The 26,879-nt window shown below is 35.3% G+C and overlaps 2 protein-coding genes across 3 annotated transcripts; one reads left to right on the top strand and one right to left on the bottom strand.

Moving 5' to 3' along the window:
* Positions 1–1,783: 1,783 nt before the first annotated feature.
* Ggamma30A (guanine nucleotide-binding protein subunit gamma-e) lies at positions 1,784–10,144 on the top strand. The gene is made up of 2 exons (XM_090167535.1): positions 1,784–2,210; positions 8,972–10,144. Exons 1-2 carry the CDS (start codon positions 2,122–2,124, stop codon positions 9,075–9,077), a joined length of 195 nt encoding a protein of 64 aa, XP_090023661.1. The 5' UTR covers positions 1,784–2,121; the 3' UTR covers positions 9,078–10,144.
* A 4,962-nt stretch (positions 10,145–15,106) lies between these two features.
* Positions 15,107–26,865, bottom strand: Ttc30 (tetratricopeptide repeat domain 30). 2 transcript variants are annotated; one of them, XM_090167528.1, is made up of 11 exons: positions 26,782–26,865; positions 26,652–26,717; positions 26,193–26,595; positions 25,887–26,120; positions 25,607–25,809; positions 25,479–25,544; positions 25,000–25,407; positions 24,861–24,932; positions 22,566–22,669; positions 18,101–18,309; positions 15,107–15,281 (listed from the first exon to the last, which is right to left on the bottom strand). In XM_090167528.1, exons 1-11 carry the CDS (start codon positions 26,842–26,844, stop codon positions 15,154–15,156), a joined length of 1,956 nt encoding a protein of 651 aa, XP_090023654.1. In that variant the 5' UTR covers positions 26,845–26,865; the 3' UTR covers positions 15,107–15,153. The 2 variants fall into 2 exon arrangements, 1 of the variants encoding a protein (XP_090023654.1); XR_016479678.1 differs by lacking the exons at positions 15,107–15,281; positions 18,101–18,309 and adding an exon at positions 22,384–22,422 and having other exon boundaries at positions 22,500–22,669.
* Positions 26,866–26,879: the final 14 nt, after the last annotated feature.

The raw sequence follows: 26,879 nt of genomic DNA, 5'->3' as shown, positions 1-26,879 counted from the left end.
CAAATTATTTAATAAAATAAGGCAAATTATTCTCTAATTATTTCCGAATAATTCACTAATATTATGCAAATTATCCCCGAATAATTTTACAAATAATTCACTAATACTATGGCAAATTATTCTCTAATTATTCCCGAATAATTCACTAATATTATGCAAATTATCCCAGAATAATTTTACAAATAATTCACTAATACTATGGCAAATTATCCGCTAATAATATTACAAATAATTCACTAATACTATGGCAAATTATCCCCTAACAATATTACAAATAATTCACTAATACTATGGCAAATTATCCGTTAATAATATTACAAATAATTCACTAATACTATGGCAAATTATCCACTAATAATATTACAAATAATTCACTAATACTATGGAAAATTATTCACTAATAATACTGCAAATTATTCTCTAACAATATGGCAAATTATTTACTAATAATATTGCAAGTTATTCACTAATAATATTGCAAATTATTCTCTAACAATATGGCAAATTATTTACTAATAATATTGCAAGTTATTCACTAATAATATTGCAAATTATTCTCTAACAATATTGCAAATTATTCACTAATAATATTGCAAATTATTCACTAATAATATTCCAATCTATTCACTTATAATATTGCAAATTATTCACTAACAATATTGCAAATTTTTCACTAATAATATTGAAAATTATTCACTATTAATATTGCAAATTTATCCCTAACAATATTTGAAATTATTCCCTAACAATATTGTAAATTATTCCCTAATAATATTGCAAATTATTCACTAATAAAATTGCAAATTATTCACTAATAAGATTGCAAATTATTTACTAATAAGATTGCAAATTATTCACTAATAATATTGCAAATTATTCACTAATAAGATTGCAAATTATTCACTAATAATATTGCAAATTATTCACTAATAAGATTGCAAATTATTCACTAATAAGATTGCAAATTATTCACTAATAAGATTGTAAATTATTAACTAATAATATTGCAAATTATTATTATATTATTATAATTATTTTATTACAAATAGTGAAAGTTGTTAAATAAAAATAGTGAAAAATGTTAAATAAAAATAGTGAAAATTAATAAATAAAAGTAGTGAAAATTGTGAAATAAAAATAGTTAAAAAATGTTAAATAAAATAGTGAAAATATTTAGATAAAAATAGTGAAAATATTTAGATAAAAATAGTTAAAATTTTAAACTAAAAACATTGTAAATTATTAACTAAAGGTTTTTCAAAATATTAGCTAAACAAAAGTTTAAAACGATTCAAATTCCATAAAGTCCAATTTAATTTATTTAAATAAACCTTTTAAAATATTGTACGCTCTTTTTCGTAACGGTAAACAAAACTATTTCAAAACAACATTGAAAAACTGTCCCGAATTTCCCCAAAAAAAGGAATGTCATTTCGCAACCTTGCCAATTTGCAAATTCGTACCAAAAAAAACACAAAATTAAACTCACCTACATAAAATAGTTATCATATTTACCCCACCGTCAGCCATTTCCTTTAAAAAAGGCATTCGAAATTTCGTTCTAAAACGTTTAAAAAAAGTTATTAAAAACAATAGCGTTCGCTTTTGTCAGCGAATTGAAACAACGCGCAATGGTGTAAGCGTATAAACGGGTAAAATCTACGCCCGTCACTCTAAGCGTTAAGCGCGAGGTAAAAACGTCGCTATGGAAACTCGTAGATGGCAGGGGCGGGGTGCAAAGGAGAGGGGGGCAGGCGAAATGACTGTAAAACGCAGAACCAAGGAGACGCGATTACACACAGAGAGAGAGACTGTGAGTCGAGCGCCATTTCTCCTCCTCGCCGTCTCGGAGAGAATTCGCGAAACTCTTTTTCGTCGAAGCCACTCGCCCGCTAAGCCTTGTTCGCCGAGGACGCAAAAATTTTCCCATTAAACGTAACTTTGTTTAAACAAAGAATTCTCTATTTGGATTACGCTTTAAAAAGCCATCGGCGAAAGGCGCTTACTTACTACAACTCGTTTAGTCGGCTAAAACGTTAGGGTGGTTTTTTGCGAACGGTCTCGCCTGAGAGTTAGGCTTAGCTACTAGCTTCGGGAGAAAAATCCGCCGAATTTTAAACAATGGATAAGGATACGTTGAAGAAACAAATCGAGAATATGCGATACCAGGCCCAAATGGAAAGATGGCCTTTGTCGAAGTCCATCCAAGCGTGAGTATTACGTTTATATTTACCCAATTTTACCTAATTCAACGTTTATGGAGAAAGTAACGTCTTAAGCCTCGGCTATCGCTTTTAGGCGGTATATACGCGAGGAGAGATATATTTGGAGGCGTTGCTATGGCAACCCCCATTTTCTCCGCTTTTCCTTACGCGTTTATTTTTAGTCCTCGTTTTGGTGCGAAATATTTTGGATTTTGACGGGTTTGTGTGTGGTGTACATTTTTTCTAGTGTTGATTGCTTTTCGAGTGTATTTTTTTTTTACTAGCGGCCGGGGGGTAATTAAGGGTGTATGACCTTGTGGGAAATGTACTCGTACGCGTAAGTGGAGAATTAGGCTTTTCTATTGTGTAGTTTCTGGCGTTATTAAGGATTATTTAGTGGCTTAATTGAAATTTGTCATGGTTCGTAACTGTTGTATACACTGTAGATGCGTGTCGTTTGTTTTGCGTTAACAAAGGGCGGCTTTTGTCAAAAGAAATGTTTTGTTATTAGTCTTAGCGCAGTTTTATTTAGTCGGAAGATTGTGAATAAGATTTTCGTTCGTGCAAACTCTTTCGGAATTAAACGAGTGCAATATGTTAGAATCACACGGAATTTCTGTTAGAATCAAACGGGTACCAAATATATTGGAATAATACTGGTGCAGTTTATTTTAGAACTAAAAGGGTATACCATACTGGTGCAGTTTATTTTAGAACCAAACGGGTGCAAATAATATGGAAATAATACTGGTGCAGTTTATTTTAGAACCAAACTATTGAAATTTATATTGGATTAATACTGGTGCAGTTTATTTTAGAACCAAACGGGTGCAATGTTTATTGGAATAATACTGGTGCAATTACTGTTAGAATCAAATGGATGAAATTCCCGTTAGAATAAAATTTGTATTAGAATCGAACGAATGCAATTATAATATTGTAATGGAACGAAAGCGCATAACATTGGAAAACAATGGCCAAAATGAATTCTATAGGAAACCGTACTAAATGTTATGTCCAAAATGAATAAGATCGAGTATTCGAGTCGAGTAATATTGAAGTCGAGTCGAGTAATCGAGTATCAAATTGTTTTTCATCGAGTATTCGGGTCGAGTAATATTGAAGTCGAGTCGAGTAATCGAGTATCAAATTGTTTTTCATCGAGTATTCGGGTCGAGTAATATTGAAGTCGAGTCGAGTAATCGAGTATCAAATTGTTTTTCATCGAGAAATCGAGTCGGGTAATATTGAAGTCGAGTCGAGTAATCGAGGACTTGATTAAGGGGAAACTTTCGATTCGAGTAACTAAAAAAATGACTCGAGTAATATTTGTAACGAGTCGGGTTAGCGAGTACTTGATTAGGATCTGGTTTTTTTTAAGTAATTATGTATTATAATAAAAAATAATATAAATTAAATTTAAAACGAGTACAAAGTAACTTTCAATGCTGAAAAATATTCCTTTAATTTAAATGAACCACAGTTTCCACAACTTTGTAGGTACCGTTTATTGCCCTCCAAGCAGTTGTAAAAACCCCTCTTTGAACTTTGAAGCAACGAGGATAGAAAAAAAAACAAATACTAGACGAGTTTTAAAGAGCAACTTATTCGAGTAATCGGGTACCCGAATATGCAATTTTTTGGTACTCGGTAATCGACGAGTATTCTCCAATTAATAATAATAATAATTATAATAATAATAATACCCTTGGCACCACCTTAAGCCCAAGTCATTTAGCGACTTATAATGCCTTTAAGCAAGTGGCCGTGTTAATAACCTATTCGAGGTCGAGTTTGAGTACTAGACCTCAAAAAAGGTCGAGTTCGAGTACTCGACCTCAAAAAAGGTCGAGTACTCGCACAGCCCTAAATTCTAGATAAAAAAGCTGTAGAAAAATGCTATAGAAATATTGTAGAATATCGTTTAAGGTTTATCTAGGAAGTAAGTAGTACAGGCTTTAGGTATATAAATATATGGTAGACAACAAAATACAAACCACAAACCGAAAAGTAAGTGCATAAAGACACATGTATATGTACAATACGAATACGGATTTGGGAGAAAATACGCGATTAAATAACAATGGTTTTCATGAACTGTACACTTTCGCAGACAGAATAAGCTCCAAGGGGAAAGCAACGCGCAGGGGTAGAGACCCGGGTATGTAATCCAATTTTGAATAATTACCGCTGACGCTTGATGCACGCGCACCCCCCCCCCCCCCCCCGCCTCGGAAGGCCAACAAACGAGTACAATACGAGGATACGTGTATGAATTAAACTCTCGGGGCCTCGCCATGGAAGCCTTAAAGATGAAAATCACAGTCGCTAGGCAACGCCGAGGCTTAGTGAGGGATGAGAATCAAAAATTATCGATAGCTGTGGCGTTTTTCGAGAGGGAATAATTGCAGGTGTTATATTGTTGGGGGAAACCGGGATTAGTTATTTCGGACTTTAATGTAAAATTACCAAGGCTTAGATTTAAGAAACTAACTTTAATGTAAAATTACCAAGGCTTAGATTTAAGAAACTAACTTTAATGTAAAATTGCCAAGGCTTAGATTTAATAAACTAACTTTTATACCTATATGTAAATTGTTTTCTAGTTGTACAATCAGTACGCGGGCCCGGTAAAATTGTAATTCCGGGCCCCAAGAAAGCCGTTATTACTATGCATAACTATAGGTGTTGGGGCCTGACCGTGAAACTGGTTTTGGGCCCCAATCTTATCGTTGATTCTATTATCTTTTAGGGGCCCCTAATATTTTGGAGGCCCGTCCGTGATGCAGGTCATTCGGGGTAATTACTTCCGCCATTGTTTGGAGGAGAAACTTGGCAGAAGGGTCCAAACACGGGGCATTCCAAGCTGCACGGGCAGTTGGACATTTTAACCGTCTCCCCCCTGCCCTCATGGACCAAGAATCTCAGGGGACTCGCGGTTCAGACTTTTTAAAGCACTCGTGAATACTGGGAATAGGAAAATCACGGTTAATTTTAGTTCAATGTGGACAAACTCGGCGTCACTGTAGTCGATTTCCGGCGTAGTTTCGTAGAGAAGTCAGAGTAATTTGGCTACACTTTTTACTCCTAAAATACAAGGAGTAAAGATAGTTAACTGATAAAATCGTCTGCTTATCCAAAATTTACCTAGTAAAATGGCCGCCTGTGGCCATTTTACTTGAAATATTTGCCAGCATGGAATTGGATTTAAATGACGTCATAGGGTTACTCTTCTTACCTTACTACGAAATCCAAAAACCAACGAAAAGTATCCACTTACATTGCCGTACGTTTCAGCAACGCATTATCGACCGTTTTTGATTGACTTTTGAGTTTGAATACTCCTCATACTAATTTTAGAGCGCTGATTCTAAATTTAAAGTTTTATCTGGTCTAGTTCAGGGTTGCCACTCGTCAGGGAGCAAAGGAAAATCAGGGAAAAGTCAGGGAATTTAAAAATGGGCCTAAAACGTTAGGGAAATGTCAGGGAATTTTAAGAATTGGTAAAAATTCGGGGAAAAGTCAGGGATTTCAATTTTATATTGCCACTTTTTGAAGGTAATTAAACTCTAGATCTATGACAAATTCCACGATTATCATTTATTTCCTTGAATATTTGGCTAATTTTTTCAACATTGCAAAACCTTTTTACTGAAATATAAGTTCAACTAAATTTATTAACTTCTGATAAAAGTAAAATATAAAAGAAAAATTTTGGCCTTAATAAGTCAGGGAAAATCTGTTAAAATGGTCAGGGAAATCAGGGAATAGTCAGGGACTTTGAATCTGAAAATTTTGTGGCAACCCTGTAGTTTCCGAGATGTGAAAATGCAAAAACGCATTAAAAAAGAAAAGTTTCGAAAATACTCCTCAGAAACGCATTAACGACCGTCGGAAATTTGCAGAAACGCGTTATGTCGTTATTAACCAATAATTAAGAGTCTTCGTTTCGTATAATTGCGTCTGCTCTAATTTCTTCAGCCGCATTCCCAGGGTAACAGTCACATTGGCCGTTACTCAATATTATTACACCCAGGGGCGTAGAAACCAGGGGGGGGGGCAAGGGGGGGCAATTCCCCTACCTAGAATTTTGCTAATGTTATTGCCCCCTCCAACTTTTTGGTCAGTTGAAACTTGAAATCTTCAAAAGGCTCAAATTCTCATTTTAAAAGCATATAAATCTTGTAGAACCTCAACTGTGTTTAAATTTCAGTCTTTTCCCGCCAATTTACATAGTAGTAGGCCTAAAAGGTACACATGCATTCGGAGAAGCTACACTCCATTAAAAATTCAAAACCATTCTCCAGACCCCTTTGGTTTCACTTTGCCCCCTCCAACATCTAGAACGTTCCTACGCCCCTGATTACACCACATAATGCGTTTCTGCCAAGAGTTGTAACCAAATTATAAACGTACAAAAACGCATTATGTCAAATTATTCTGCTATTTACTTAATTTTGGCGATAGTCGTTGTCATATTTAGATTGCGGACTAAACGAAACCCCGAACAACTAGTTTTCAGTTACCTAAATACTGTAGTATTGTTATTTTTCATAAGAATTACCAAAATCGATTTATCTCGAAATGCCATTTTTGGAGATAATGCGTTTTTGAAACGTAGGGCAGTACACTGCCGTACAAAGCACAAAAGCATTAACGACCCAATTTTGATTTACAGATTTTGGTTTAATTTCACCTTATTTTATTCGTTAAATATAAAATTTTTGTTCTTAGAGAAATAACTTGTTGCAAAACGCATTATTTTAATTTTAACTAATTTTTGGGAGAGCTATGTTGCTAATTGCTGATCGACTGAAAAATCAGTAATTAGGTGAACTAAAATAATTTCTATACTGACTAAACTACTAACTACTCTTCTACTAAACGAATTGAAATAACTTCGACTATTTAAAGATATTGAAATAGTTTATTATTGTTGAGGTCTAAATATTTTAACCCTTTTACTTGGGCGACTAAAAGAATTCTGTCCGTTTTTCGGACACACAAAACCGTTGAAAAGTCGGGAGAAATTTTCCTTCCCTTTTGCAAGCGCTGAAATACAATACACAGGAGTTGATACGCGATTGAGAGAGAGCGAGCTGGCGCCTTCGGGGGCGACGGGGGTTAAGGAAAATTTCTAGTCATTCTTCGCTCCAAGGAGTGTCCAAATAAAAAATAAAGAAAACCCAGCTCCTCTCTCCCAAACTAGTTTCACAATTTTTAGAAACGGTAAAATATATAAACATGGAAAAACACAAATTATGACAAATTTCAAAATATACAAAAAATTACGACAAATATTAAATACACTAAATTTGAGCATTAACACAAAATTTAGATATGGTTAATTAATATTAAAAAAAATTAAATCAGTTATTTTACAGGCCGATCGCAATTTTTTCACGTCTTATGCTTGTTTTCCACTAGCGCGCGTCATAATGTTATTTTCTTTACGCGCGTAAAAACGTTTGAACGTTTCAAAGCTGAGAAACGCGTCGTTGCGCGCGCTAGTGGAAAACAAGCTTTAGAGTCTTTGACTAGTTTAAAATATTTTCGTTGATAATATCATCAAATGACGCATTAATTAGAGATAAAGATTCTGAATCGGAACTTCTATGAGGTGCAGTGGACTCTTGATATTCTACACCCACCCGGTCCCCTGTTTAAAGGCTTTAGTCCCATTCGACCGAACGCTTTTATGTGTCCCATTCGACCGAACGCTGCTATATAAATTGGCTTTTGCTATGTTTTCAATTTATTTACTGAAATCGTTTGCAATGGAGCGGAAAATAAAATGGAATGAGCATGAATTATATTTTTATCTTCACCTAGTCAAGAAAAGTAACTGAACCAAAACTGAAATAGTAAACTTAACCAACTCTAACCTAACCTAACCTAACCTAACCTAAACATGGATCTTCGATAGTACATACCTTATAAATAAAATACCAAATCACCCCGCCAATTGGGCTACATTTTAAAATTCTTTCGGTCGAATGGGATTTCGGTCGAATGGGAATAAACGGTTTAAAGACATTATAAGTCGCTAGATGACTTGAGCCTCAGGTGGTGCCTTGGGTATTAGACTAGCTGATTATTACAAACATGTTGTGATTTTTTTTTAAAATAAAATGGTATTGATGAATGATGAATTTATGATACGCCATATTCGCCATTATGAATATTTAGTTAAATTTTTCACTAGTCAAATTGACTAGTGAGCCCCCAGATTTCTATTAATTTTAGTAATCAGAGCATTTATTTTAGTAGTCAAATGCCGTGACTAGTGACCTTATGTCTAACCCTGATTGGGGGCCCTGTGTAAAGTAGAATTTGGGGTCCCTAACAAAATTTAGAACCTACTTATTGACTTGATATAGTATTATTTAAAAAAATGTGAAAGCTAATTCTATAGTGCCATCTAGGAGCAACAAACACAGCACCCCACACAAGGAGAACGCAACCCGTCAAAAGTCATGCATTTTCTTGCGTACATTTTTTCATTGGTTAGACGCTTTAGCGCCTGTTGCCGTCGGAAGGGGAAAATTCGGAAATTGTCTCCCCCCTTTCCGTAAAACGTTCAGCGTAAAGGTTCGTCGAATGAAATTTGTACACAACACTGTGTTATCGTGTTCAAAGGCTAGCTGCGTTCTCCTTGTGTTTGTTGCTCCTAGGTGCCATATTCTTAAGTACCCGAATGTATTCTTGGTAAAAGCTATTTGTTTTTTGTAGTTAACGATTGAATAATAACACTGTGAATATTTCAGTTTAAGAGAGTACATAGAAGAGAACGAACGATCAGACCCGCTAATTCACGCCCCTGACAAGAAGAACAACCCTTGGGCGGAGAAAGGCAAGTGTCTGATCATGTGACTCTACAAAATCACCACTCTCTTTGGCCTGCGCGATCTGCTGTTGCCCTAACAAATTGTTAAAAAGCAAAATAAAATGGGTTAAAAAAGCAATTTAACCATTCAAAAGACTTTTATAAGAACATTTTCGAACTAACGAAAAAATGACCGACTTATAACAAACAGCAAGAATATATTATAATTTATTTCGCATAATTTCGATCCCATTTTAATTTATGTTAATTTACATTTTGTGGCGTTGTGTTGTTTAAGCGATGTGTATCTTATTTAACATGTTTTCGGTAAGCAGTTTGTTTTAAACATACCGTAAGTCAGCCACGACGTAATGGTTTCATTTTCAGTAATTTTAAATATAAATGTTAGCGCAAAACGCCAATTTCTACTTAAATTAAAGCTTAAAACCCTTAAATATATCAAATTTTCTAATAAAAAATTTAATTAAAATTTAAAGCTAAACATTTTGCAAATGGAATATAGAGCTCACGAGGTTGGTGGTTGAAACGGTGTACATTTTAGGTGTTACTTCATATGCATTTTGACCATTGGAATATCTATACCCCTCATCATATTAAATTATCTCATGTAATTAAAATAATTAAAAACTTGTAATTTAAAAAACTGTCATTTAGTTATATATATTTTGAAATATTATTCTTAAAAAATGTAAAAGAAAATATATCAAAAAATATATAATATATAACTTAAAATAGCTTTAAAAAGTCACGTAAACCCACTGTACTTATAATTTTTAATATATATCGTAGTTGTTTTTATAATTTAAAATATTTAGTGTTTAATTTTTAAATATTTTTTTAATTTAATGTGAAATCGCATCATAATTATATTAAGTTAAATCATAAAATTGTGATGTTTAAAACAAACAAAGGTGTGTATGTGATGATAATATATACGTAAAAATCACTTTAAAATACCTTTCTAGGTGATATTATTAAAATAAATGGAAATAAATTTAAATTCCAAACAAAAAGTTGTATCAATAAATATTGGAAATGGAATTGTAGCTATCATAATTAGAATGGTTATTGGGTGTTATTTTATTTGTTTTTCCAAAAAACATTTTCGTACATTTATTAAAAATCCATAGTTCAACTTGTGTCTGTGTGTCTTAATATACTAATAATATATTTGACGAGGGATAAGATCTTTTTACAGAGGTAATACCATTTTTAAATACCCGAAAGTCTTGCCAAATGGTGCTTGCAGTATGAAACGCAATCTCAGAGTTGCCACACGTCAGGGAAAAGTCAAGGAATTTAAAAGTGCGCCTAAAAAGTCAGGGAACTCTCAGGGAATTTTAAGAATTTGTAAAAATTCAGTGAATTAAATTTTATCTGGGCACTTTTTGGAGGTAATTTTACACTAGATCATAAGCCTATAAACCCTAAGTTTGAATCGAAAGGCAATGTTGGTTCAGGCAAATGACTGGCGAAAGTACAGCGCTAAATCCACCCGGTGGCGGAAAAGAGAAACGAAACGCGTCCCGCAATGCATGATGCCAGCTGCTTTGGTAAGAGAGAGGTGCGTAGAGAGAGAAAGGGGGAAGGAAGAAGCTTCAATTTATCTCTACCAGGTGTCGATACTATCGCCTGATTTCTTCTTTTTCGCCCGTCCAGTGGTGGTACAAAGGGCGCTATGCGCGTTTCAAACTTAGAGGTTATAGGCTTATGACTAGATCTATGACAAATAATAATCATTTATTTCCTTGAAAGTTGGGCTAATTTTTTCAACATTACAATAACATTTTTACTGGAATATGAGATTACTTAAATTTATTAGCTTCTTTTAAAAGTAAAGTATAAAATAAAAAAAATTTGCCTCTAAAAGACGATAAAAAAATTCTTAAAATGGTCAGGGAAAACGATGAATAGTCAGGGAACTTGAATCAAAATTTTGTGGCAACCCTGAAACGTAAATTAAATAATTAAGATCTTTCCACCGACTATGATGAAGATGGCGCTACGCTTCCAGTTAATAACGGTGATTCCTTAAAAGAAGCGGGAAAAAGCCTCCTAGTGGTGTGTAGCGCCATCTACATCATTGTCGGAATAACAATGTTCTTTATCATCTAAAAACCGTTAAAAATTGTAATTTTTTTATTTAACTTTGTCCAGAATGTTATACAGGGTGTCCACTAAATAACTAAAAATGATAAATAACTGTTTTTTTTTAATTTAAAATTTTATAGAACATTCCTCGTGCAGGGGGACATTTACTAGTGTAAAATCTAATGACCTTGACCATGTCTTCAAGGTCATTCAAAAACTCGAGAACCGTTGCGTATACGGATTTGGTTCCAATTAAAAAGTTGAAACTCGCCATATTATTAGTTCCAATAACTTTGATTTGACCAATCAGAAGCCGATAAATTGATGTTGTGCGAGAAAGAATAGTTAATGCTTGGCGTGACATTTCAATTGAAATGTTGAACAGCATTATGAACTCCGTCGTTAAACGAGCTCAAGCATGTATCGTAACCGACAGTGGCATTATAGAACCGTTGTAAACTATTCAGTATTTATTTGATTTATTCACATTAAAACTAATCAGATAATTTTATTATCAAACACTGAGTTCATTAACCCTCAATATATCGGCTTCTTATTGGTCAAATTTGGTCAAATCAAGGGTATTTGAAATAATAATATGGCGACCAACAACCTTCTATCGACATTGTTTTTGAAATACCTTGAAGACATGGTTCAAGGTCATTCAATTTTACGCTAGTAAATGTCAACCTGCACGAGGAATGTTCCAAAGAAATTTGACATTTAAAAAAAAAACGTTTTTCAGTTATTTATCATTTTTCGTTTTCTAGTTGACGCCCTACATAAAGCCTTGCTTAAAGGTCAACAGAATCGTTTGAGAAATTCGAGTAGAGTTTCAGATAGCTCCTCCCCTTGCATCACGTGACTCTGGTATACTTTCCCGCTTCCCAAAACCAGCTATTCTAAAGCCACACTCAAATTTCAAACGATTCTTTGGCCCTTTAAAATAATGTTAGTATAATGTTTTCCTTCGCGCCAAAAGGTTTAAATTGGCGCCATCTAGTAGCTAGCCGATAAATATAATTCCTATTTTATCTTTCAGTGACCGCTAAAATGCAGTGAAATTGCTGGTTCACTGGCTAAAAATCAATGGCCGTTATTCCTATGTCCCTCAAGTGGCGGGTTTTGGAAACTTTCATGTGGAACATGGTAAAGCAGACGCTAGATTAACATGGTTGGCATGTAGTTTTCGTTCTAAATTATTTATTTAACATCGAAAATGTATGGCAACCCTGTTTTCCAGCGACTTAGTAACAGGTTGGAAATCAGGGAAATTTATGAGGGTTCGGAAAGTTTACCCTAATTAATTCAAATTTACAAGATTTAACTTAAATGACAATCATAAGTTACTCTGAAAATCTTAGTTTTTTTATCTTGCTAATCAGAGAAATATCAGGGAACCCACAGACCATCTACCCCAACAAGGACTTGCATCAACCTTGAAAAAAGATGTATCATAAGTGATGTGGTTTTTTTTACAGCCAGCAGAAAATAGTGCGTGAAAATAATTTATTTTTCGAAATAGAAAAAGTCGTGGGCGAGCCAGCGTCTACTTGTAATACCCGAAGTAAATGAACCGAAGTTATTGAAGAGGGTAAAAATTTTCAAGTGCATTTTCCTTAACGTGGGAGAAGAAAATCCATCGGAGTTCCACCCCCTTTAGTTCCCGCCAAAAATTGCACTAGGGAATTGCGGGTATCCATATTCGATATACACGTCATCACCTACTATAGTGAGTTGCAGGCTAAGAAAGACAAAATATATAGTACAATCGGCGCAAGGATGCCTCAGATCGTTTCCGGTCATTCCACCGCGCGAAATTTGAATTTGGCCATTTTACGGTCAAATTCGAATTTTGCTCTTTTTGTCGTCTTTTAGCGCCATCTAGAGACCGAAATTGGAATCTTTATTTTTTAATTTCATAATTGTGGTGGCGAGCAAATTTAAAAGATAAGGCATTCCTATCATTCTTAAATATAAAATAGTATGTATAATTATTTATTTTTGTAAATTTATTTCTACGTCTTACCAGTTAAATCGGCAGTTTCTTTTAAAATAGTTACCACGCTTTCTTGGTGGTAACGTTGTCTTAATGAGCTATAGACGTTTAAAATTATATTTTTATCTTTACTTGTTAACAATAAACCTTTATCATGCTTTTTATAGTAACCTCTTGGGCTATTTAAAATATTTGGAGCTTCAATTATCGAACCTTCTTTAGCTGCATTCAGTAATTAAACTTATGACAACATGAAATTAAAAAATAGATTCCAATTTCGGTTCCTAGATGGCGTGAAAAAACGATGAAACTCACGAAATTTGAAATTGACTGTAAAGTGGTCAAATTTAAATTACGCGCGGTCGACTGGCCGGAAATGGTCTGAGGTATCCTTGCGCCTACTGTACTATATATTTTGTCTTTCTTAGCCTGCAACTCACTATAGTCGATAGATGGCGATAGTGGAGCTATAAAGGCGCGAAATTTGAAAACGTCGATTAAAGGGAGATCTCATATGGAAAATGAGCTTAGTATGAGAGATGTAGCGGTCTGATAACTTCGTTCATTTACTTCTGGTAATACATTTTTTATTGTCGCGCGTGCTCGCCTTTGTACCTTTAAAACTGCCTCTACTTTCCGTGAGATGGCACGCTGTCTAAAAAGCCGCATCACATTCGAGACATAAAAAAAATTAAATTACTACCAGCGATACATGTCCCTCTTGGGGTAGGTGGTCTGTCCTTTAATGAATAATTTGTATTAGTTTTAAAACTATTTTATTTCATCAATAATCGGTTTTAATTTTTACAGTAACAAAAATATTGAATTCAGTTGTAAACACTTTTTAAAACTTCGAAATGCGTGGAATCATGTATGTAACAAAATGTAATAAGTATGACTACCGTTTTAAAGCTAATTTCCTAAGCAAACCGGTTTTCGATACTGACACTTTCGAACTGAAAAGTATGCTATCGTCCTTGGGAGTAATATATTTAGCATATTTAGAGACTAGAGGGCTCTGTGTCGAACTAATCGTTGATTGCCCAATAATAAATTCGACGATATTTTTCTTAATTGACAAACTTTTTGTTATGTTACTTATGGTGGAACGTTTTTAAATATTGACTAGAGTATAATGACGTGAAGATCATATTAAATTAGTAATTTATATTAGTTTTAAAACAACATTTAATTTCTTCAATATTTGGATTTTGATTTGTACAGCAATAAATAAAAATATTTCATTCGGTCATAAGGTGGATTCTTTTCGCTTGTTCTGGAACATATTGTGTACCCAATTTAGGGTAATTTAAACTATTCGCTCGTCCTGGTGGAGGGAATTACTGAACACTGAACAATTTGTCAACGTCAGAGTATTGGGAGCCTTACACTTTTTACTCCTCATCAAAAGGAGGTGTAAAGAGAGTAAACTGATAAAATCGTGTGCTTAGGAAAAATGGCCACAGTCATTTAGGGAAAACCTTTTTACCCAGGGCCGGACTTAGAGATCCTGGGCCCATAGGCAGATAAGGAGTCTGTGCCCCCTTTTCACGCGCTGCATTTACTCTTATCCCTGGAACTAGACTGTGCCTGAATTTCCCCGATTCAGCGTAGAAGTCTGAGCTCTACGGTTATATTACTAAATAAAAGCTCTTAACAATCGTCGACTAAATATGCGATAATTATGCAACATTGCGATTTAAGGCTGCGTCCGTAAACTGCCAGGCAGAAAGTTTGGTAATTTTAAAACAAAATCTTCTACCTAGGAATTTCTCCAATATATATTACGATTGATATTATAGATTTATGACTTCGAATACAGTAATTAGGGTCACTGGAGGGCCTCTTCCAAGGATGGGCCCCTAGGCCACGGCCTAAGTTGGCCTAGGCGGAAATACGGCACTGTTTTTACCCCAACTCGAACTATTCGTCAGTACAGAACAGCCGAAAAGAATATTCACTTAAAAATTGACTCGAGTGACGTCAAGATCATATTTTAGTAACAACAAAATTTATGACATTAAGTCTAAAAGTAACGCTTTGACTAATCGCGCTTCATAAGTAACTGTATTTTTGCCAGGATGTAAGTGGGACTCTTCCAACGGTTGTTCCACGATAACATTGACGTTGCGACCATATGCTGAAATTAAAGAAACCAACATATTGAAAAAAGTGTTATCATCTCCTTACACAGGGTTGCCACAAAATTTTCAGATTCAAATTCCCTGAATATTCCCTGTTTTCCCTGACCATTTTAAGAGATTTTCCCTGACTTATTAAGGCCAAAATTTTTCTATTATATTTCACTTTTATCAGAAGTTAATAAATTTAGATGGACTTATATTTCAGTAAAAAGGTTATTGCAATGTTGAAAAAATTAGCCAAACATTCAAGGAAATAAATGATAATCGTGGAATTTGTCATAGATCTGGAGTTAAATTACCTTCAAAAAGTGCCAAGATAAAATTGAATTCCCTGACTTTTCCCTGAATTTTTACCAATTCTTAAAATTCTCTGACTTTATAGGCCCATTTTTAAATTCCCTGACTTTTCCCTGACGTGTGGCAACCCTGTTACACTGCTACAGGGTGTTTCAAAAGGTTATGCAAAAATGTTAAGGAGTTGTAGGGGGGGAGTTGAGAAGTATGCCTGTTTTTCCCCATTTTCCTACGATGAGTGAAAAGAGCGCCAGAGAACTTCGAAGTGTGGCCTACTAGCCCCTGGAAGTAGGCTGCTACAAGCGCAAAACCAGGCAGCAGGGACTTAAAATACTGTTTAAGTTTACTTTTTTACGCGGTCTACCTCGATTGGTTTACAAAGTCCTTTTTTTACCTATCACACGAACCCAAACCTTAATGTTCCAGGGCCAGTAGTAGGCCACACTTTGAATCTCTCTGGTGCTCGTTTAACTCATCGTAGGAAAATGAAAAAAAAAAACAGGCATACTTCTCAACTCACCCCCTACAACTCCTTAAAAATTTGGCATCACCTTTTGGAACACCCTGTATAGGGAGCCAACAGTTCTATGTCACACGACATCACCCATGCTTTTTCCTATTAAAAAACCATTCAACCCAACATGGCGGCCCTAGCCAAAGCTACGGAGTGTTTTTTCCCTATTGCGCCTAGATACGGTGTATTGTACACATCAGAGGTTTGCTGGGAAGATCGAGGCTACGTGTTCCATATTAATCATCTAGATCAGAAGTGCCCGAAAGGGGATATCGACGTTGAACATGGTAATCTCGGCCTTCAAAATGTTTACCTCGCAATTCGTGGCCAGTTCCTGGAACTCAATTTATCGTACCAGAGCCATAAAATTATCGATTCCAGAAATAATTAGAATTTTGTGTGAAATACTGCCGTTAAAATTGTGAAATCAAAACTTTTAGTAACACTTAAAGTTTGATCGATTGAGAACTGCTTAAAAGTCAGTTTTTAACTGGCTATCAGCAAATTAAAAAAATATATATTGTACATTATCGTACACGCCAGCTGAATTATCGAAAAATGCATAATAGTACGTTATTGAAAATATCGTATGTCAAGAAAATAAGCTAGAAATTATCGACGTGTACGATAATTATCGTACGTCTGGCAACGCTACTCGAAAAAAACTAAAAAAAAATAAATAAAAAGAAATACTAAACAGGGTTGCCACAATATTATCAGATTCAAATTCCCTAACTTTTCCGGGCCATTTTTCGAAATTTTCCCAGACTTTTTTGAAGGCCAATATAAGACAATTTTTAATTTTGCTTTAATCAGAAATTAATAAATTTAATTTAGCTTAATTTTTAGTATAAAGGTTTTAACCAAAAAACCGACTTACTGCAACGTTTAAAAAATGACCGAAACTTTTAAAAAACTAAATAATAATCGCAGAATTGGTCACAGTATTATAGTATATACGCAATGTTAAGTTAAAAGGAACCACCTATGGACTGCATTATAAAGGATGATATAATTAGCGAATAAGTAAAAGACGCGAAACTTAATTTAATTTTTCACTCGTAGATCTACTTGGTCCGAGTTTCACGTCTTTTTGTTTGCTCGAAGACCTATCGGTACGAGCTATTTGTAAGTTTTTTTAAATTTCTTCAAATTTGTTTAGGGTTTAGCTTTTTTATCCCTTTTCATAATTGACTAATCTACTTATTCGCTAATTATATCACAGTATTATAGTAACATTTTAAAGATACAATTGAATTCACTGACTTTTCAGAAATTCTTAAAATAGTTCTTTTTATAAAATAACCTTGTCTATCTTGTTGAAATGTTGCCTCCCCGCTTCAGCTGTGGATCCGTTTTCTCTTCCACTAACGAGTTTATGAACTCATTCTTAGGCATTGGCTGAACTATTCCAGGGCAACATTTCAACAAGTTGGGCAAGCGTAAAGACATTTTATAAAATAAACTATTTGCTGACTTTTCAGAAATTCTTAAAATTCGCGGACTTTCCAGCAATTCTTAAAATTCCCAAATCTTTCCTTGTCCTATGGCAACCCTGAACAAATCGATTACGACCTTGGAAATGGCCATCTTTTAAATTTTTGGGCATTACAGAATACCTTTATCCAGAAGAAAATAGGGGGAAGTACGCTTCTAGTCAGCTTTGGAAAGGCGTCACTTTTCACGAATTTTCGCGCCAAAACGGTTTGGCGGGAAATCGCGGATGAATACATCGTTTAAAAAATCAATTTTTCTTAAATAGAACAATTGTAACATAATGTCCTTCTCATTCTCTGCTAATTGAGCTAAGGCGTATTTGCTTTCGTCGTTTATAGCCGAGTTGAATCAAAACAAAAGTGGAACTACTTTTTCAGTTTGGTTTATTATGCGTAAAAAGGCATTTTCGTGGGTCACACGACGACTTCTATGGCTCAAAGCTACAGATACGTACTTCCCCTATTTTCTTCTGCTTTATCGTAAGAAACATATAATGAACCGTTTCAATACCTTCGCAATGTGTGAGGAATTGCAAGCAGTCGGTTAACACCGTGTCCCGAACCATGACGACTTGCTTGGCCATGTTTTCCAGCAGGGACAGAAAGCAGCGTTTGGCGTAGAACCAGGTGTCGGTGCCCAGTTTCTTGTTGTAGGGTTCCAGGCTCTTGATGACGCGAGAGACGCCGAAGTCGTAGTTGCCTTTAGCGCAGTACAGAGTTCTGCAATTATACTTTTACTGAGCGTTGATAATCATTTAATTACGAAGAACTTTATGCAATAACACTAACAGGGAAGGTCAAACTTCCGTCAACACTCACTAGTGGCGTGACAGTCTAGAACGTAACAGAAAATTCCTGTTTCCAATGCGGCCACCGGGTGTATCGAATAGACGCTTCAAGAAATCATCCTCCCAAGAAATCGCCCAGAAGTTCAAGCTCATGCCTCAAAAATCCCATTTACTTTACAACATTTTAATCGAACTGACAGACTCGCTGCTCTTTCATGGATGCCTTTATTGTGCCGAAGACTCTATTTGGATTTAGTCCTATTATATAAACTTTCGGGCGCCCCTAAACAAAACTATTTTTCATATACAATTTCTTCACTTTCCACCCGTGGAAACAGTCGCAAACTTCATCTTCCTCACTCCAAACGCGATTCTACTGAATTCTCGTTCTTTCGTCGCACAATTATTCCATGGAACAACCTACCTGAAGAGATTGTGTCTGTGGGCTCAGTTTCCATGTTTAAACAAAAACTTTTATCTTACATGACTAGTCATGACTACACTGAATATACTATTTTGATTATTTTGGGCTGTATGGCTGAATAGCCCTAGCCCCTACCCCAAAAATTGAGCAAAAAAAAAGAAAAGTAATATTTCAGAGAGCCAAGACCTGCAAGTCACTGTAGTGCTTGTTAAAATAATGGAAATATTTCACCTTTACGGCAGCTAGGAGTAACAAACACAAGGAGAACGCAGCTAGCCTTTAAACAACCTAACGCAGGGTTGTGTACAAATTTCATTGGACGAACCTTTACGCTGAACGTTTTACGGAGAGGGGGGAAGACAATTTCCGAATTTTCCCCTTCCGACGGCAGCAGGCACTAAAGCGTCTAACCAATGAAAAATGTACGCGAGAAAATCCACAACTTTTGACGGGTTGCGTTCTCCTTGTGTGGTGGGGTGCTGTGTTTGTTGCTCCTAGACGGCAGCAACAAGCGATCCGTTTTAACCAGGTAGCTTTTGTGACATATTAAGGCTTGGCAAAAACATGATGAAAAGTGTTCATTATTTTCACAAGCACTATAAAAACAATACCTTGCGGGTCCTGGCTCTCGCAAATATTACATATTGGCGATTTCCTGGGATGATTTTTTTAAACGCCTATTATGACAGGATTTTCTATAACGTTCTAGATATTAGTGCCACGATTGGGTAATGATAGAAGCTTGACCAGGGTTGCCACAATATTCTCAGATTTAAATCGCCTGTTTTCCCTGACCATTTTAAGTTATTTTCCCTGACTTTTAGAGTCCAAAATTGGACAGTTTTTAACTTTTACATTCATCAGAAGTTAATAAATTCAATCAACTTCTATTTCAGTACAAAAGTTATTTCAACTTTACAAAACCTTTCAAGGATCTAAATAATAATAACAGAATTTGTCATAGATCTAGAGTAAAATTACCTTGAAAAAATGTCAAGATAAAACTAAACAGAGCATTCTATAAAATCGGCCAATTTTTTAATGCAGACTATAGATCTAGTTCAGCAGGACTAATAATATTTGTTATTCTTTTGTTTAAGATAATTCGGCTTATGTCCTGTCTTTATATCAATATTTTAGAGACGTACCTTTTAGGAGTTGTAGGAGGGACCCTAGGTGTTGAAGTATGTTTGGGGTTAAGGATATTTTCATGATCTAAGTTTCTTTTTAAACCCGTGGATTTGGGACTAGTATTTTGCTTATTTGCCATCATACATTTATTACAAAAATAATTTAAAATAAGAAAAACGGCGCGGAAAGCCGGAAATTAGTGCAGCCTAGGCTAGCAACTACGCTACTCCTAAAAATCGACTGCTCTCAATTTCTTACGGGTTTGCCAGATAAATATTTTTCTCTCACACGAAAATACGGCCAAGCCTTCACCTCCTTCGAACTCAAAAGGGGGAAAGCACACCACACCGATTTTATGGAACGCTCTATTCCCTGACTATTTACAAATTCTTAAAATTTTCTGACCTTTCCCGACTTTTTAGGCCCATTTTTAATATCCTTAACGTGTGGCAACACTGTTGACATACCCCGCTAGGGTTACACTCCCTTTAAGCCTCGGTCACACTACCGGCTAAATCGGTTCAACACTCTAGTTTCAAACTAGATTTTGAAAACGGTTTCCAAGTAAGTTTTATTCGAAACCGTTCATACGAGCCTAATGAACTTGAAAGTTCGATGTTGGATCCAGGAATTTCCGGTTTTTTGCCGTTACGAACGTTGTTGATTGGCTTTTAGGGTGAAAGATATGTAGGAACTTCTATTCCTACTGCCTTATGCAAAATTCGGTCGCGTGCGCCTTTCCAGTTAAGTGGATCAGATGATCCGTATGAAGAGGATTATACTAAACATCTCACTGCGTAAACTTGGGGCAAACTCCTATCGTATTTTACAGAAGTTCAGATTTGACCGAGTATGAAATTAAGTCATTGCCTCCACAATTCATATTCCAAATTTTCAGTACCCCAATAGGCTTTTCTATAAAGTAACATTGACTTTATTGTTTTGATGTTGCTGTTGCGTCACTGATGACGTATCGATGACGTTCCACTACGAAAAGCCCTGGACATAAGAGTAAATTCGACGAGGCACCCTGTTTTGAAGCGTAAACTGAACTGAACTTCTACGTATTTCGTGACGAACGATCTACATAAAACAAGTTCAGCAAGCGTAGCTTATTTTATAGAAAGGCCTATTACAATTTATTACACTTTCTTTCTACGTCCATGAAATAGTATGTATGGACTGCGGTAATAATGGCTTTTTACCATTGCTGTAGTATATAGTCTAATAACTTTGGTGTTCTTCGTGTATCCTGGTTTATCAGAAAAGCTAATACGTTGACAGAAGTCAGTTAAAGCCAGTTACTGCTCTACCAAAAACGTTTAAAAAAATCCAAAATACTGTGCTTCCAGCAACTCTAGGCGGACAGCTACTCGTTCGCCATCTATTGCTGGTAATGCGTACTAGAATACATAATACCATAAGTAACATAATTAAAATAAGTATGACACTTCCTATGGCTTTAATGCTAATTTTCTAACCGAACCTTTTTTCGGCACTGATACTTTCTTCAAGCTCTGACTTGGACTCGCGTCTTACCGTTTTGGATGACTACTTTTTGATAAAAATTTAAGCCTAATATCGGAGAGCACGTTCTGGAGTCGCGAGGGGCTTTATCTTTGTTTTGAAGTCCACGTGTGAATCACGCGTTATAAAAAAAACATGAGCTCGTGGCGCCAAGAAAAACTTTTTTTATTTTTATCATTTTAGCCTAATATTCCGCCTATCTATCGGAAACCAGATATTTCGGCTTAGCGGAAGTCTCGCATATTTTACACACTAGAGGGCTCTGTGGTGAGAAAACATCTTGATTACGCAATAACTAGGAAAATCAGTTTGGTTGTAAATCTCGTAAAATGTCATACTAATTGTTATTATGTTACTTATGATAATATATATATATATATATATATAATATACAAATAATGAAAACCATAAAAATATGCGTGATAGATGTTTTTTCCAGGTTTACGCAGCGAGTTATTTAGCAGCATTTTTTAATAGGCAGGGTTGCCAATTCCTGAAACTCAAATTATCGTACCAGAGAGAAAAAAATTATCAATTTCAGAAATTAATTATCGTACGCCTGAAAACTGGCGGAAAATTTGAATTTTGTGTGAAATACTAACGTTAAACTTGTTAAATCAAATTTTTTAATAACACTTAAAGTTCTTTCTTGGTTCAACGGATTGAAATCTTATGTTTAAAAGTCGCAATTTTTCAGAAAATTTAAAAATTATCGTACGTTATCGTATGCGCAAGCTGAATAATCGAAAAATGCGTACTATATAGAACGCCATTGAAAATATCGTACGTCCCAAAAATTAGCTCGAAATTATCGTATGCACAAACTGAATTATCAAAAAATGCGTACTATATAGTACGCCATTGAAAATACCGTACGTCCCGAAATTATCGACTTGAACGATAATTATCGTACGTCTGGCAACGCTGCTTCTTACGATTAAAGATCACCCGTCCAAATTTTGCCTAACGCGGTAGGAATAAAAGAACCTGTAAATTTCAATCTACAGCGCTCCTATCGACAAAAATATGAAACGCCCTACTTTAAAGAACTTGTTAGTTGGTGGGTTTAAGCTGACTTGTGCCGTGGCTTTAGTCGTGGTTCCTACCCAATGACTAAATTGACGATGGAAAGGTGAAATATTTTCCTGTCCGGGTCTTCATACGCCAACTGCTCCTCTTCTTTCTCAATTTTGCGCATTAGTTCTTCAGCCTTTAACATGTTGAAGTAAAATTTTACAAAATTTTTTAATTTCTCCTTGGGTTTTTAATTAAAGCACACCCATCAAAGGATGTTTTTAATTAAGTCACACCCATCAAAGGATGTTTTTAATTAAGTCACGCCCATCAAAGGACGTTTTTAATTAAGTCACGCCCATTAAACGACGTTTTTAATTAAGTCACTCCGATAAAAGGACGTTTTTAATTAAGTCACGCCCATCAAAGGACATTTTTAATTAAGTCACGCCCATCAAAGGACGTTTATAGTTAAGTCACACCCATCAAAGCACTTTTTTAATTTAGTCACGCCCATCAAATGACGTTTTTAATTAAGGCAAGCTAATTAAAGGACGTTTTTAATTAAGGCAAGCCCATTAAAGGACGTTTTTAATTAAGACACGCCCATCAAAGGACGTTTTTAGTTAAGTCACACCCATCAAAATGTTTTAAATTAAGTCACGCCCATCAAACGCGGTTATGAACTAAACCCCACCCTTTGAAGTAGTTCATACAATAATAGCAGTCTTCGAATGCTTTCTCTATGTTTAAAATTTGGCAATACTAGTGACGTACAGAGTCGAAATATTTAACAAGCGTCTTATTACGATTATATGAATGAAGGTGGTGCTCTATTTTCTACTTGGGGTCTATAGTTTGTAACGAGGGTAGGATAACATGCGTAAAAAACCCGTTATGTTGAGACAATTTTTAGCGTTGTTCCAAAACCGTATTACCTTCTGCAAGTATGCTTCTAAGTTAAAACTCCAAACACAGACCACCTACCGCAAGAAGGACTTGGGTCAACCTCGAAAACATTTGCGGCTTTTTTACAACAAACATAAAATAGCGCGTGAAAATCCTTTATTTTACGAAATAACAATAAAAAAAGTTGTGCGCAAGTCAGATTCTACAAAAATTTTATTGTCGCGCGTACTCGTCTTTCTAACTTTAAAACTGCCTCTACCTGTCGTGAGATGGCGCGCTTTTAAAACAGTCGCATCAAATTCGAGATAGAAAAAGTTTATACCAGCGATACTTGTCCCTCTTGGGATAGATGGTCAGTGCTCCAATCAAATCATACCGGTATGCCATTGGTTCCCTAAAACTGGCGCAGTGTTGCCAATGTGTGGGATAAATCCCACATTGTGGGATTTTTGGCGATTTTTTGGGCTGTGTGGGATAAAGGGATTTTTAAGCGAAAATCGTTGATTTGGTGGGATTTTTGGCCTGCATTTTTGAAAAAGCCCTATTTCCAGAAATTCATAAACCGAAAATATCAGACTTCTATAATCACAATAACCATAATATTAAATCTCTTGCAATTTTAAAAATACTGCTCATTTAAGCGTACGTTTCAATCAAAGAAGATGGTAAAATGACTTAACAAAACATTTCCTAAATTTATAAAAATTATTAGTAATTTTTATTTAATTTTTTTCCCGCGCTGGCCTACGAAACTTGAAAATATTTGGCATGTTTTCCGCAGAGTTTTGGGAGGGGGCGTGGCTAAAAACGTGTAGGGGGTTTGGCTGGAAATTTTGGAACTGGACTGTGGGATTTTCGCTCGTCAAACATTGGCAACACTGAACTGGCGTTTTGCAACACAAATACACAATAGACGCTTCAATAAAACGTCTTCAAGGAAATTGCCAAAAAGTACTATTTCCGAAAGCCAGGACCTGCAAGTCACTGTTTAAATAGTGCTTGTTAAAATACACCGTCACAAACAACATTACCACGCAAAAATTTACTGGTGACCGCCGTCACCGTCCGCCCCTCCTTGGGTTTTTGTGGTTCTGAATAGAAGAGGAATAGCAACTGCAGCTTTGAGGCCTTTGACACGTCCCCCTCCAGGGGGCCGTGCCTTTGACAGCGGTTTAAAAGTATGTCGAGGTTCCAAAAACGGTTTTTGCGCCTGGTACTTCCGGTTAATATATTTAAATAGGTAAAGGCTTAAGCCACAACTTTCACAGAAGTTAATTGGGGTATTTAAAAGTACTCCTAGACGACCATTGGCGGAGTTGCTACTTCCCTTTCATATTTTCTATGACCTGCATCAACTCGATGCTCTGGCTCAAATGACAAGTGGGCAAAAATCTAATTTCCCAAGGCCCCTCACGCCTAGCTGATTATTATTATTATTCATTTTCTTTGAAAAGTATAATACTAAAATCTTTATTGACCTCTTCGTTTTGACTTGTCATAATGTACGAAACACAAAGATTGGCTAGCACAATGGCGCTCACATTCAAGATCTAAAAGTAAAATATGGGATCAAAATTATATTAACAATATAAGAATTATCAGTAGCTAATGACTTACATTATCGTAATTTTTCTTCACAATTGGTTCGTAAAAACCAGTGGCTTCTTTGAATTTATTTTCTTGCATAAACAATACATGAGCCACGTTCAATTTCCAAACATCGTGGTCATTGCAAAACTCCACGGATTTGCGGAAAATTTTCTCAACTTGTCCGTAATTTTCTAAATCCCAGAATATTTTTGCCTGCGCCATTAGAACAGGTATGAAGCGTTCCAATGCTTCCTCATATTCCGCTACATTCTTTTTCACAGCTTCGTCCTCATGATTTTGTCTCGCTTCTTGAACCTGTTTCGTGAGCTTACGTAAAAGTTCCGTGTGTTTCGCTGCCATTTCATCAAACTTTTGGTACGCCTCTTCAGGTGAAGTTTGTTGGGTGATTAAAGCTTCCAAAAAGTCGTATAAATACTGGATAAAAAAATATTTTTTACTGTAAATAATAAAAAATATAACTAATTAAAAATAGAAAATGAAATTACCGGAGTTAAATATTTATAAGTCAAATGTGCATTTTCAGCCAAAACATCAGCAGCTAAATCATAATACTACCCAAAATATTTATATTAATGTAATTGAAATGGTTATAATTAAATTTAAATTATCTGACTTCATATTTGCAGTACAATAAAAGTAAATTTCCAAAGGTTTCTGGTGGAAATGGATTTTGTTGTATTAAGAACTGCAATTTTTCAAAACCATCTGTAGGTTGCGTTTCCATGTTCATCAGAGCTTGATTATGCAGCGTAACTGCATCTAATTCTTCTTCAGAACGAGGGGGCATGTCCGTTAGGGCTTCCCTAGCGGCATCATCTTTAAAATAAAAATTTCCATTAAAATTATAATTTTTAATTTATGTAAATCTAAAGTAATATTAATGTAATACATACAATTCTTTAGTTGATATTCTATGGCAGATTTCAAATTGAAAGCTTCAATTAAGGCTGTTTCATGAAGGGTTATTGTATTCCCAACACTACGGACTTCAATACCCTCTGTAGTCATGCCTACACTTAGTTCAGGGTGTTCCCGAATACCACGCTCAATGATATCCGCAATGTGTTTCAACGCAGGTGCAAATTGCTTTAAGCGATAGTAACATAAAGCAATATTGTACGATAAATCTATAAATTTGTATATAAATTTAGCACCAAGTTAATTAACTTATTAAGTTATTTTTAAAATGAAAACCCAACCTGGTCGATAACCTTCGACTTGCATTGCAGTTGCAAATTTAACGCATGCTTCTTCATATCGTCCCTCTTTGTATAGTAGACAACCGAGATTAACTTCAGTGTCAGGGTCATCGGATGGGCATTGATCGACCAAACTTTTAGCAGAATTTAAGTCCTCCTCTCCATATTTGATAGCAGCTTGCAGTTTCGTAACTTTGCCTTGGTAGTTTGGGTTTTCAATCTGACAAGTTACCTTCATGGCTTCTTGGTATAAACTAGCATGATACAAAGATTGAGCATAGTATAAGTGATATTCTTCAATGTCGGGGCACAGAATTGTCAACTGTTCGTAGCAATTAGCAGCATTCACAAAATCTTGCATAAAGAAATAGCAGTATGCCAATAACGAGTAGGCTGCTCTTGACTGAAACAGGGTTAAAATTACAGACTGCACATTTTATCTTATTTTTGACAACATACATTGGGATTGCTTTGAAGCTGAGAGTTCAAAATATTAGTTGCATCTTTGAACTGTCCTTCTCTTATCTGAAAAATGTAAACTAATTCAATATAAACGTATTGATATTTGAATATTAAATTGTATAATTACCAAAGTATAAATAGTTTTCGTAAATTCACCATCTTTCACTAACCCGTTTGCTTTAATTATCATGATTTTAATGCTTATTTTAAGTTTCACCAGGAAGA

The sequence above is a fragment of the Leiobunum rupestre genome, chromosome 1, assembly GCF_980474605.1.
Source record: "Leiobunum rupestre chromosome 1, qqLeiRupe1.1.hap1, whole genome shotgun sequence".
NCBI lineage: Eukaryota > Metazoa > Arthropoda > Arachnida > Opiliones > Sclerosomatidae > Leiobunum > Leiobunum rupestre.
Note: the sequence above shows the minus strand (reverse complement) of the source record. Positions and strands in the feature narration are given on the sequence as shown.

Bases quoted from the DNA above. Each gene is read 5' to 3' on its own strand.
- Ggamma30A (XM_090167535.1), top strand. From the start codon at position 2,122: ATGGATAAGGATACGTTGAAGAAACAAATCGAGAATATGCGATACCAG. The intron at 2,211-8,971 runs GTGAGTATTACG...TGAATATTTCAG, and splicing joins TTGTCGAAGTCCATCCAAGC to TTTAAGAGAGTACATAGAAG.
- Ttc30 (XM_090167528.1), bottom strand. From the start codon at position 26,844: ATGATAATTAAAGCAAACGGGTTAGTGAAAGATGGTGAATTTACGAAA. The intron at 26,718-26,781 runs GTAATTATACAA...TACATTTTTCAG, and splicing joins CGAAAACTATTTATACTTTG to ATAAGAGAAGGACAGTTCAA. The intron at 26,121-26,192 runs GTTGGGTTTTCA...ACAAATTTATAG, and splicing joins AGTCGAAGGTTATCGACCAG to ATTTATCGTACAATATTGCT.